This window comes from Nematolebias whitei, chromosome 11 (assembly GCF_014905685.2).
Source record: "Nematolebias whitei isolate Nwh7 chromosome 11, NemWhi1, whole genome shotgun sequence".
Taxonomy (NCBI): Eukaryota; Metazoa; Chordata; class Actinopteri; order Cyprinodontiformes; family Rivulidae; genus Nematolebias; species Nematolebias whitei.
This window is the reverse complement of record NC_056508.1, coordinates 35,648,600-35,661,655: the sequence shown is the minus strand read 5'-3', so window position 1 is coordinate 35,661,655 and position 13,056 is coordinate 35,648,600. Positions and strand designations below refer to the sequence as shown.

General features: G+C 38.0%; 1 protein-coding gene across 1 annotated transcript in view; it reads right to left on the bottom strand.

Annotated features, from left to right (window-relative positions):
- The window catches only part of LOC119417669 (forkhead box protein J3), a 64,746-nt gene that overhangs the window by 3,667 nt on the left and 48,023 nt on the right, over positions 1-13,056 (bottom strand). Inside the window, exons 6-8 of the mRNA XM_037684927.1 lie at positions 8,682-8,895; positions 6,191-6,424; positions 690-791 (exon numbers count right to left, since the gene is read on the bottom strand). Of these exons, the coding sequence (XP_037540855.1) occupies positions 690-791; positions 6,191-6,424; positions 8,682-8,895 (550 nt within the window). The remainder of the gene's footprint in view (positions 1-689; positions 792-6,190; positions 6,425-8,681; positions 8,896-13,056) is intronic.

The following is a 13,056-nucleotide window of genomic DNA, read 5'->3' as shown; positions in this document are numbered from 1 at the left end:
CAATTCAATTGCAAGCCAAAAATTGGCCAACAATGAACCTCAACTTCTTTTTTTTTTTTTTTTACAATTGCTTATTAAAACATATACACAGCTAAAAGAATATCGTCTACTAGTTTCCCTTCATTACATTGAAGCCCTTTCTGTTTGTGGGTGACAGAAGCTCTGTAACCTGCTGTTTGGAGGCGAGCCACAAACAGTGGAGGACGGTGGCGTGAGGGGAAGTAAAGCATTGCAAACCCCGCAAAAATAAAAGAACAAAAAGAGAAAGAGCCAGCAGCAGCCTGCGTTACAGGACCAGCTTTCTTCAACAGCTGTGTGTGGCTGTAGCCTGCTTTGTGCACTGACCACGATAATAGGCTGTTAGGGAGTCAAGACCTAATTGGATTATTCACATCAAACAATTGGGGAGGGTGCGAGACAGTCTGTGTGTGCGTGTTTGTGTGTGAGCCACAAGAAAAAGTGGCAACGTGTCTGATGCAGGACAATGCTTTTTATTGGTCAGGGACAGTAACAACAACGGGTATTTTTCAAAGGTGAGTGCTCATAAAGGTGGAATCATAACGGTTTGATCAAAGAACATTCAAAACATATGATTGACTTTCTTTGTGATGACAAAGAATAGCTTTATCAGCCAGTATCTAAGATGGACCCAAGGATGAAATAAGTTCTGTTGTGTGTCTATGTGCAACCTTGAAATGGGGAGAGATCCACATCAGCCCAGTTGTAGCTGGTAGCAATGCGGCAGCTCTCTTTCAGCCAGTCCAGGTTGGGGTACCAGTCGGATGAAATGCCTGAAAAACAACAAAAAAATATTTTTAGGTAAACATTCAATCACATCTTTGAACGACCTAACGCAGTGAATGAGAATCTGGGCGTGATAATGGACCCTTCCCTGAAGCTTAACAATCATGTAAGCATGATCGTTAAATCATGCTTCATCCAACTGAGGCGGCTGTCTAAACTGAAGGCCATATTGTCCAAAAAGAACCTGGAGACAGTAATACATGCATTCATTACATCTAGGCTTGATTACTGCAATTCACTCCTGTTTGGTATCAGTCAGACCTCCATTGCACGACTACAACTGGTCCAGAATGCAGCAGCCCGATTTTTAACCAGTACAGGCAAAAGAGAGCACATTACACCAGTTTTGGCCTCCCTGCACTGGCTACCGGTTCACTTTCGAATCCAGTTCAAAATACTCATGTATGTCTACAAATCACTGAATAGTGTTCTCTCCCCCCGCCCCCGCCCCCCCATCTCTCTGATCTGCTACAACCGTATGTCCCACCATGCTCCCTGAGGTCAGCGGACCAGTTGCTCCTCACAGTTCCAGGAACTCGTCTTAAGCGGAGAGGTGACAGGGCCTTCTCTGTAGCAGGACCAAGACTCTGGAACGAGTTATCTCTGCTTGTCAGACAGGCCCCCTCCCTCTCAGTTTTCAAGTCCCGTTTAAAAACTCACTACTATTCAGTAGCTTTCAACACCAGATGATCTGTGTTTTGATCCTGTATGCTCCACACTGGCTTGTCGTCATTATCTGCATCATTTTTTGTCTATATTCTGATTTACCTCATTTTGTATTTTGCTTGGTGTGTTACCTGTTGTTTTGTCTGTACAGCACTTTGGTTGGCCTTGTAGCTGTTTTAAGTGCTTTATAAATAAAGTGGTATGGTATGGTAAGCTTCATCCCCAAGAGCAACATTTTAGGAAATGTACCTTTTGACCACAAATGATCAAAACAATTAACCAAAGAGCTTCACAGATAAAATGGTGATAACTTCAGTGACAAACTGTCACATGTAAACTTCAGCTTGACAGCTTTAAAGGGAATTAATGGACGAAATTTTACCCCGAAGCACTAAAAGTAATGTTTTTTATTTGAATGTCTTAAGAGGTTTAAAGTAAAATGTTCATTAAAAACATCAGATTATAATTATTTGCATAAATTTACTTAAAATATTAACCAAATTAAAGCTTTTCTAATGTGCATATGCTGCATTTAAATGTGAGCATACCAAGTGGCACTGTGAGTGAACTGAAAGTTTTTCATTTTTACTTTCTTATCCTTCCAATCGTTTTCCTCACGTCCATGCTTTGTTTTGGTAGATATGCAAGTTCAAAGTTTTAATTTTTTTAGAACGCTGTTACACACGTGCTCCACTTAGATACTGACTTGGTAATATTGGATGACCAGGCTTTTCTCAGTACTGTTTGAGCAATTGAATTATAATAAAAGAAAATAAAGCTTATTGAGCCACGTTTGCCTTGAATTAATAGAGATATGCTTTTTCTAATATTTAGCAATAAGTTTGTCGTTTTCTAAAATGTTGAAACAAAGTAATGCCAATCAATTTAAAGATGTGAATTAATATTTTTAAAGTCAGTGTTTGGTTTTTAGGTGAGATCAGACAGTGCTCCCAATAGTTTATTGTGTTTGCTGATGACACGTGATCTGTGATTGTGACATAGTGAGAGCAGGGAGCAAGTGGAAGAGAGCCTGGAGAAGTGGAGGTGTGCCCTGAAAAGAAGAGAGTGCAGACAGGGAGAAGATGAGTATCTGAAGTAATTTGTGTCAGAAAGATAGCTGTGGAAGTGAACATAAGGATTTGTAAGATGGTAGTGGGACCTGCTATGATGTATGATTTAGAAATGGTGGCACCAATGGTATTACCTCACTGGGCTGCAGCTGCTGGTGTCTAGTTGGCATATGGAATTTGTGAAGGAGTCTCCAAAATGTCTTAAAACTTTTATTGAGGTTCTCAGATTTCCCAAGCAAGTTCTGAGACTCACAGTTTTGTCATTTAAATTTTGAATATAATTAAAAGATTTGTGCCACTATTTTTCTCTCAAGAGTCAGAACTATTGTGACATCTTAAATCCTATCTAATTTAATTATTTTCAAACTCAAGGGAGCTAGCGTTGCATATGACACTGGCATGGGCACTCTATGACAAAAATTTTTGTGAATACAACTAGGTTTAAAATCCTCACAGATGATGAATATTATTTATTTAAAAATTTGTGCAAATCTATCTTTATTTCAAAAGTTTTCTCCAGTAGATTAAATCATAAACAACGGGTGGCTGCCATGTTGGCTGTCACATCAGACAGGCCTCTTCCTTGTCCGTTTTTAAATCCATTCTTAAAACCCATCTCTTCTCTCTGGCCTTTGAAACCATCTGTAATGTTGACTTTTAATTATTTTAATCATTCTTTATTATTTGACTGTATGATTGTTTTATTATGTGTACAGCACTTTGGTCCTGTGGGTGTTTGAAGTGCTCTATAAATAAAGTTGATATGGTATGGTATGGTATGTTTGGTATGGTATGGTATGGTATGGTATAGTACGGTATGGTATGGTACAGTACAGTATGGTATTTTTGGTATGGTATGGACTATGGTATGTTTGGTATGGTATGGTATGGTAAGGTACGGTACAGTACAGTATGGTATTTTTGGTATGGTATGGACTATGGTATGTTTGGTATGGTATGGACTATGGTATGTTTGGTATGGTATGGTATGGACTGTGGTATGTTTGGTATGGTATGGTATGGTATGTTTGGTATGGTATGGTATGGTACAGTACAGTATGGTATTTTTGGTATGGTATGGACTATGGTATGTTTGGTACGATGGGGGGCAACAAAATAATGTGCACAGCCTAGAATTCAGTTGTGAGTGCCTTGCATGCAAATCTAGGCCATGATTTTTCAAATAAAATGTCTGTGTGAAACATGTCCATAGGGCTCACTGCTCACTGGTTGCTTAGTTGCAAACTCTTAGAATTCAGCAAGACAGCAAAAGCAAATGAGTGGATGAGTGAAAGAGTGATAAACTGCCCCGACAACAAAGAAAACAGGATGCAGAGTTGAAGGTGGCAGAGATGGAGATATTAGGATGTTATGTACTCTATTTTGCAAATTATGTACTCTGTCTATTTTGCAAACAGCCACAAGGTGGTATGAGGTCCCATGGGAGAAACTGAAGAAACAAATTTGTATTGGAGAGAAAAAATAAGTGTTTTTTTGTTTGTTTTTTTTTTGGGGGGGGGGGGGTATAATTATGTACTTTTCTTAAGCAGTACATCACTTAAAGAGGGACTGATTTAATTAAACATCAGCTGGGTTAAGAGAAATACAACCAACATAAATAATGTTGCAAGGATGTACAAAAGGAAGGAAAAAAGGGACCGACTGGCAACATGAGCAGGAGAATCCTTGGTGAAGATTTGTATTCACCCAGCTTCACAATATTAGATGCTGTATTCTGGGACCTGATGGGGAAAATAATATGTTATAAATGTAATATATCAGTGCACATATGGGTTTATGTGCTGGATGGACTCTTTACAACAGTGTAGCTTTGGGAATTAGCAGATGTAGAAGCATTGATTGTGCTGTACTGCTTCACTGAACAAAATCCGTTGGTGTTTTTCCAACAGAATCAGATACATCGGTATACCTGTAATTAGGTATATTGAGCACCAAGGCCCAAAAGTCCTAATCATAACATTATATATAGTGTGTTAACAGAATGGAAGAAATATGAACACTTTGTCAATGAGGCTCCAACACACTGCATGATGTTACATCCACTGCTAGTGCGCAGTAGTTATGTAATATTTTACTGTGCATATTTAAAGCAGTTCGTTAACAAGTTAAAGCTGTAAAACTAGAATATTACAGTAAACTAAATGAGTGTTATAGCATGTATCTGCTCTGATGCTTGTGTTTAGTCTTTGTGAATTATGATGTGAAGGAGAATAGTACAGTAATCAAGTTTCATGGATTGTGAAGCCGTTCAGCTCGTCAAAACTCAGAAACAGTGTGATTTTTTTCCCCTCAACAATATGCTGGAGTGGAGCTATTCCAAGTTGAACACTGGGGTGCCACTACAAACAAAACGACACCACAAAATGATGCCAAAGTAGTCAACCATTTCATTTCCAACTATTACTGGAAAACTACAACGTAAGGAGTGTCTTTTTCTAAAAGCTAGGGACAGATTTGTAACTTGTTACAGGTGTGTGTGTGTGATTAAATGTGACAAAATTTTGAATTCAGTGAAAATAGTTAATTATGTTATTCATTCGTTCAACCTTTATTTATACAGGTTAGTCTCATGGAGCCACAAGGACTCGTGTACAAGAGAGCCCTGTCACATAGAGGTGATTTAGAAGAACAGTTTCACTGATGATTAGTGAACCAGTAGCTCTCAAACGGGGGTTCCCATGGGCCTGATTTGGCCACCGGGCAGACAGTACGTGACCACTGTGGCATTTGTTTACACAGAAGTTTTGATTGTTGAGGGAAAGCCCAGACAACTCTATACTTATCACGCTGTGCATAATGCATTTACTGTATGTATGGGGATTATTTTTTTTAATCATTGGAAAATATTTGCTCTAGGTCTTATTAGCTAAATAAGCTAAGACTAAGAGAGTATCATAGATAAAATCAGAAATTTTGATTAGACTGGAGATTAGCCAACTATACAGGTAAGCATTTGCAAAAATTTTAAAAATAAATACATAAATAAATAGTCTGGCCAATTTATAACATGGCTGTTACATGTCTATCAGTGTTAGATGCGATAATAACTACAGAAATGGCATTTTCTGAAAATTAAAAATGCTGAGTCCTGAAAAACTTTGTTAAAGACAAAAGTGGCAAAGCACTGCCCTCGGCACCTACAGTTTATTTTTAACTTTTTTGCTCTAATTTGTACTAACTTGTATTTTTTCTGTATACATCTATTTTTTCCATTCCATTACTAATCTTACTGTATATATATTTTCTTAATTCTTAATTTTAAATTGTGGTATTTCAAAGCTCGTTTGTTTTTAAGTGATGTTTCATTTCTTCTGCACTTTAGAGTTTCATTGGAGTTTGAACAGCGCTACTGTATATAAATAAAGCTGCATTGAATAATACATTTAAAATTATTTGAATTTGCACAAGTTTATCTTTGTAGTTGAGTTATGCAGACCCAGAATCTAATGTTGTAGTAAATCAGCCTATTTACTTTTCATTTCCATCTGCTGGTATTCTTTTGTTTTGTTTGTTCATGTCTGATAAAATCTGAATCATTTAAAATCAGAGTCAGAAATGTAAAGTTTTATAATTTATTAACAGGAATTCTGATTAAACCAGAATCAAAGCACAACTGCTATTTGTATTACCTGTTGTAGAGCGGGTCTGAACTCCGTGACTCTGGTGGGACAGAGAAGGGTGCTGCTGGTGCTGGCCGTGCACCTGGTGCCGGTGAGGGGACAGGTGAGGGTGGTGAGCGTGGTGCGACGTCTGGCCGTGGTTGTGTTGGTGGTGGTGGGCGCTGCTGCTTCCTGCACTAGGAGAGTGCTGGTAGGAGCAAGTGGTCCGAGCCTGACTGGAGTCACTCGACATGTTCATCAAGCCTGCCCAAAAATAAAAATAACAATTTAAAAAAAGATGCAAGAAAATAAACAATCAGATGAGCACAGAAACTAATAACTTCAGAGTGTTACTGTTTTGCTCCTGACTCATGCCTATACACCCACAGTGTCAAACTATGAAAAGATGAACAGCAGGGCAAATTAAATTTAACATTTTCTTACTTTTACTTAAACTATCAATTGTAAAATAAACAGATTCACTTTAATAAGTGACACTGCAATGCAAATGAATGAATTTTAGTTTTGATAATAGACCGTGTCATGCTTGAAAACCTTCAAAATAAAACAGATCTACCTTCATTTCAAACACAAACAAACATGGAGTACATGGAGCTCCAGGGGCCTTTCAGAAACTACCATCCTGCAGTACAGCCTTGTATTAAATTAATTTTTCATCTACCATTTTCCAATTTTTTTTACCCAAAAGGAAAGAAAAGGCTGACAGTGATGTAAAGAATCCTTTTTTTTATCTTTTCGCTCAGACAAATCACAACAAAATGATCATGAAGCTGAGTTTTTCTGCTGCCACAAGGGAGCTGTCACACCTTTACCTTCTTACAAGTGTTTTTAGGAGCAGTTCTTTTCCTACATACCGTTAGATGTGTTCTGTAAATGTTTCTCGTCTCTGTCATTACAAAACCGTATAAGCTGGTTTATCATGTAAACGCTGAGTCAGCTTTCAGACAATTGTTTTCCATGTATTTTACTGTAGGTCAAAAAGTTGAGCTCGTTCACAAGAAGGGAGCAATGGCTTATGGTTGTTTTGAACTTTATATTATTCAAAATAGGTAATTATTTAAAAAAATCCTTGTATAAATACATTATAAAAACACATCAAACTTTTTGTTGCTACCTTTAGTTAATTTTAGCTAAAGGTTCAGCATGTTTTTAGCTTTTAGTTTTTGAAAATTATCTTTTTTGTTGTTTGTTTGTTTGTTTTTTCTCTGGGTTTTTACTTTCATCCAATTTATGAGTTCTGAATGCGACATTTTTAGGTAGTTTTGTCCTGCTGTGACATGGCAACACCACCTGAGCCAGCTAGTTTACTGAGGGGTTTTGAACTTGTTCTAAAAAAATAAAAAGGTAATGGGCTAGGGGAGTGGTGGCGCAGAGGTTCGAGAGGGTGGGGCTATGATTAGAAGGTTGTCAGTTCAACTTTGCGAAAAATGTGGGTGGGAAAGGTGAAACACCCACATTTGTCTCCACCCTCATTTGCCGCACTCTGAGCCCTTGAGCAAGGCCTTTAACCCCAATCATCTGCTCCCCTGGGCAACCTAGATAGCAGCTCTCTGCTCCACACAGAGGGCTGTGGTAGCTCAGTGGTCTGTGGTTGCGTCAGGAAGGACATCCGGCATAAAAACAACTGCCAAGTCTTCATGCGAGTTAGTTCGCTGTGGTGACCCTTAAAGAAGGGAGCAACTGAAAGAAGAAAAAATAATAAAATAAAAAAGACAATGGGCTGCTAAAACATTGTAACTTAAAGAGTCAACAAAACTGCTCAAGTTGTTTCCTACTTCACCTCTCAGTTAAAACCTCCTTCAAGAGTCAAATCATAATTTTCCATCTATATCAGTGTTTTGAGACGACTTTTGTCTTGTACTCATCTATCCTTCTCACTGGATCAGTTTTTATTCTTCCCGTCCCTAACCACAAACTGAAGGCGACCCTGTCAGACGGTGAATCCAGGCAGTGGAGCTCAACAGAGCGCATCAGTCTCCTCAGTTGCAAATTCACAGATGTGTGTGGGGAGAGTAAAGTTAGAGGAACAAGGTAGTAGGGGGTGGTGGAATGGTGGTGGTTGGCTCCAAGAGGGAGGAGGCCTGGTGACCTGAAAGCTTCAGGAAGCAATTAGAGAGATGCTTCACAAACTTTAGAAGCAATCTAATTAGCTGCTATCAAAGCTGCAGAACTCCTTTCTCTGCTCGGCTAAATATGTTTTCCTCCTGTTGGCGTCTTACTCTTAATTGCCTTTACTCATTTGACTGTGCGAGTCGTAAAATGCAGATATGCGGAACAACGGGTTGTTTGTTTATTTAAATACAACAGCGCAGGAGTAGCGTTTGGTGGAGGTTAATGCTGAAATGCTGCCTGTGAAAGCAACAGATAAATTGTGTGAACTGCGATGTGAGTTTAAGCGTGCCAGTTAACAATGAGCATGAAGCCTGACAAGAGGTTTACAAAATGTTTTCCTGTTCACACAGACTCTTTCTTATGATCCACACTGAGGGCTGACACCCACCTGGCTGTGAAAAGGGCTGCTCAAAGATGCACTTGTAAAGACCGCGGAAAGAAGCGCTGAGGTCCTCGAAGTCTGAGAAACAGAGCAGCTTGTCCCGTGACTCCGGGACAGATAACCCAAACTGAGGCTGCGGGGGAGGAGGGGGAGGCAGAGGAGGCTGGGATGGTTGTTGGAGGCTCAGGGACTGGGAGGAAGGCTCTGAATGGCTGCTCACCTTTAAAACAGAGAAAAATGAAGAAATGACGAAAAGAGGCACAGAGGAAAAGAAATATGTAAATATTTTTAGAAAAACTGACAAAAACTTAATGGTTGCACTGGAAAACAGAAAATGCAAACAGTAAAGTGCCGTAAAACTCCCAATTCCAACCATGCAAGTCCACACCCAGATAAGTGTTTAATCACAGAGGTTTTTAACTTTATTGGAATATTTAATGTGATATGTCTTTGTCATTTTTATAATCATATTTCTACTATCACCATTATGCTATTTCAAGGTTAAAACTATGCTTACTAGCCTTTGTTGATCATTTATGCAGATTGTATTAATGCATTTGCATGTTTTTATTGTAACTTCTTTTCAGTCTTGCTGTTATTTACCATTATATAGTAAAATTCACTGTCAAAGACACAACAATTCAATTCAATTCAGTTTATTTATTTAATGCCAAGTCACAACAGAAGTCATCTCAGGGCAATGAACAGAAATATTCATATATGTAAAAAGTCAGTTAATAACATTATTTATCTGAGGAGCAGACTGCTTTGAGTTTAACTCCATCACAGACTCTCATATTGAGCAAGCATGAAGGTGACAGTGGAAAGGAAAAACTCCCTCCTGAGGAAGAAACCTTTAGCAGAAGCAGGCTCAGGACAAGCGGCCAACTGCTTCGACCGGCTGGGTTTAAGTTAAGGTAACGTAATTTATTTAAAAAAGCAAAATATGTTCACAGAAAGAATGTTTACTTTGTCAAACTAACACAAAAAAGTATAGTTAGTTTAACTAACTTCTCTTTTGTCAATATGAAGTGATTTGAAGTATTTAGGTTAATTCATTAATTTTATCTTAGTTAAACACAAGGTCATAAAGTCAGATTTCTATATGTTTTTGCTTTTAACTAATAAAATACAATTTTGTGGAAACTGTTGAAAAGAAAAAAACATGTTAAGTCAATGATTAATTTATTGGAGTGTGTGTCAGCCTCATGGACAGAAACTAGAAGTTGGTTCCACAAGAGAGGAGCCTGATACCTGAAAGATCTTCCTCCCAGTCTACTTTTGGAAACTCTAGGAACCGCAAGTAAGCCTGCAGTCTGAGAGCAAAGTGCTCTGTTAGGAAAATATGGAACAATAAGATCTGTAATATAAGATGGAGCTAGGTTGTTGAGGTCTTTGTATGTTAGAAGTAAGATTTGGAATACACCAGAACTTCCATGTAATTTCTGGTACATGATTTGTTCCATTTTATAATTGTCTTTGTCTCACCATGCATGTCTTAAATGATGCTGCTTCAATATATTGCAAAAAAAAAAGAAGTCATTTTTAAAGAGTAACAAAATGTCTTTTAGTGTTTTCAGATTGTTCCTCTGACCTTTCAGTTTGGTTCTTTATCAGGCTAGGGTTAACAAAACAAGTGCATCTGACGTACATCTGACAAATGTTTTAGTTTGTTAAGGAATATGAGATTAAACGCACACACCAACATAGACACACAGATACGGTATATACAGACTTCTGGGTTTAAAATAAGATTCATTTTTTGATTATTGCCGTTTGAATTATTTAAAGTTAAATCTAGATTTGTTGTAAAGCTTTTAAATTTAAAGACAGAATCAGAGATCCACATTACCTAAATACCATTAGTAAATGGCTTATAAAGTTCAAAATTATGAACAAACATAAGAGATATAACTTTCTGTCAGCTTTTGACTGAAAGTTATATCACATTCTGTCAAAGCCTGACGGAAAGTGATTTAAGGACATTAAAAGAAAGTAACCTTGTTTGTAAAAAAAACAAAAAACTGTTAGATTAGATCATTTTTGCAGAGAAAACAAAACAACGTGGCTCATTAGACTGGTTTATAAAGCATTAAATGGTTTAGGTCCAAAATATATCTCTGATCTTGTGCCGCATCGAGACCTTTGAGGTCGTCTGGATCAAAACTGCTTTCTGTCCCCAGAGTCAGAACCAAACATGCCGAAGCTGCTTTCAGCTTTTATGCACCAAATACGTGGAACAAATTCTCAGAAAATTGCTGGACAGCTCTGACTGTGGGTTCCTTTAAAACCAGGTTGAAGACCGTCCTATTCACTGCTGCCTTTCATTATAGTAAAAAAAATATAAAATTTATATTTGATTTCAGTTCTTAATGAGAGCTTGCATTTGTTTTTTCTTTAACCTTTTTATCTTTCTATATGCTTTTATTGTTCTTTAGCACTTTATCAAATGTTTATTTTAATTGTATAATGCACTTCATGTTGCCTTGTTGCTTTAGCCTGTACACCTAATCTACACGTTTATTATAGAAAAAAAACAGCTGATCAGTTTTTGACTTTACACCTCTAGTCCTATTTGTCTCCCTTACACGTCTTGGATTATTCAGTATTTAATTCTATTTCATCAAAACCTAAAGCAACACTGCTGACCAGTATAGCACTGATATTCTATTACAGTGAGCAGCAACTATTTTCTTATTTTCAACTGAATGCTGTTGCTAAATTAAAATGGGTCAATTAGCAAGACCATAATGGACGTCTATTTTATTTGTTTGTTTGTTTACACTGGTACCTGGTAGTGGTTAGCAAAGTTGCTTCCTAACAAAGCTTTAATTCATCAGAACACTTATCACCCACCCTTCCCAGGAAAAAGAACGAAAAAAACTTGGAAGTATCCTCGGAGTCCGTTTCTGCCATTGTAGTTTATTTTGAAAAGATTAAAAGATGGAAAATATGGTCACGAGTGAGTTCAGGTTTACAGACAGATGAGCATCTCCACTCCAAGTTGATCCAATGGACAAATGAAAATAAAAATTTAAAACGCTAGCAGGTTTAGCAGTAGAACAAGTCTCTGTTTCATTAGAGGGGTTTTCAGGACTTAGAGCAAGTCAAGTGACCTTTGATTAATTTCTTAGCAAAAATATGAACCAGGCAACATGACGCAGTGGCTGAGATTAGCTCTCATTAAGACTGTTTTCTCTGCTCTCACAGTGTGTTGTGCTGTATTAATTAGCCTTGCATGAGCAAATGCCATAATAAGCACACATTGTTTTCAGTTTGTAAAGTTGACTGATAGGTGGGGGATTAGACAAAACTGATAGAAGTGGACTAGAACATTAATCTGTAACTCAACGGATAATCTAATAATTACTAGGCAAATTCAGTGTTTTTACTTAAAATGTACAACCTTGATAAATATTTTGGTTTTGAATTCTCACACCCAGCCAGTCGAACCAGATGGATGCATGTCCTGATTCTGGTTCTGCTGGAGGTTTCTTCCTGTTAAAAGGGAGTTTTTCCTTTCCACTGTTGCCTTTGTGCTTACTCAGAATGGGAGACTGCAACAATGTGAAGATTCAATGCAATCTGCTGACTTCTGTAGATAGAGAACTTTTAGTAATTGGCTTTTATAATGTATGTGAATGGTTTTGTACAATGTTTTTGTTTTTGTACCCTGAGACAACTTCTGTTGTGACTTGGCACTATATAAATAAATGAATTGAAATTAATGTCCATAAACTCTTTTAAACTAGTGTATTGGTATATTAGGGCTGCACAATAGAGATAATTGATCATTCAATTCAATTCAATCATCATTGCAATACCAATACAGTAGTCCCTCGTTTAACGCAGGGGATCTGTACCCTGAAGACCTGCGATAAGTGAAAAACCGCAAAGTAGTAATGATTTCAGCTCTCTGTCTCAGCTGCACTCTGCCATCTGCCTGCCTCTTGGCCACGCCCACTTCTCCGTGCTGCAGCGGATATATAACATGCTGCACAAAGAAGCTTCTCTTGCAGTGTGGGCTGCACACAGGAACAACAGGTTCCAACAGGTTTACCAGGTGCTAAATAATTTAAAATTATTTATCCATCCATCAGTTATTTTTACCCGTTTCTTCCTTTTTGGGTCGCGGGGGGTCACTGGTGCTCATGTTCAGCCTTCACTGTGCGAGAGGCACAACAGTAGAGAGGAGAGAGGCATAACAGTGTGGGAAGGGTTTATAAAGCCTTAAATATATATAAATAATAAAATAAATATAATGCCGCTACTTCGCGGATTTTCATCTACCACAGGAAATTACACAGACAGACAGACAGACCTCTCCCTCTCTCTCTCTCTCCCTCCCTCTCTCCCTCCCCCTCTCTCCCTCTTTCCCTCT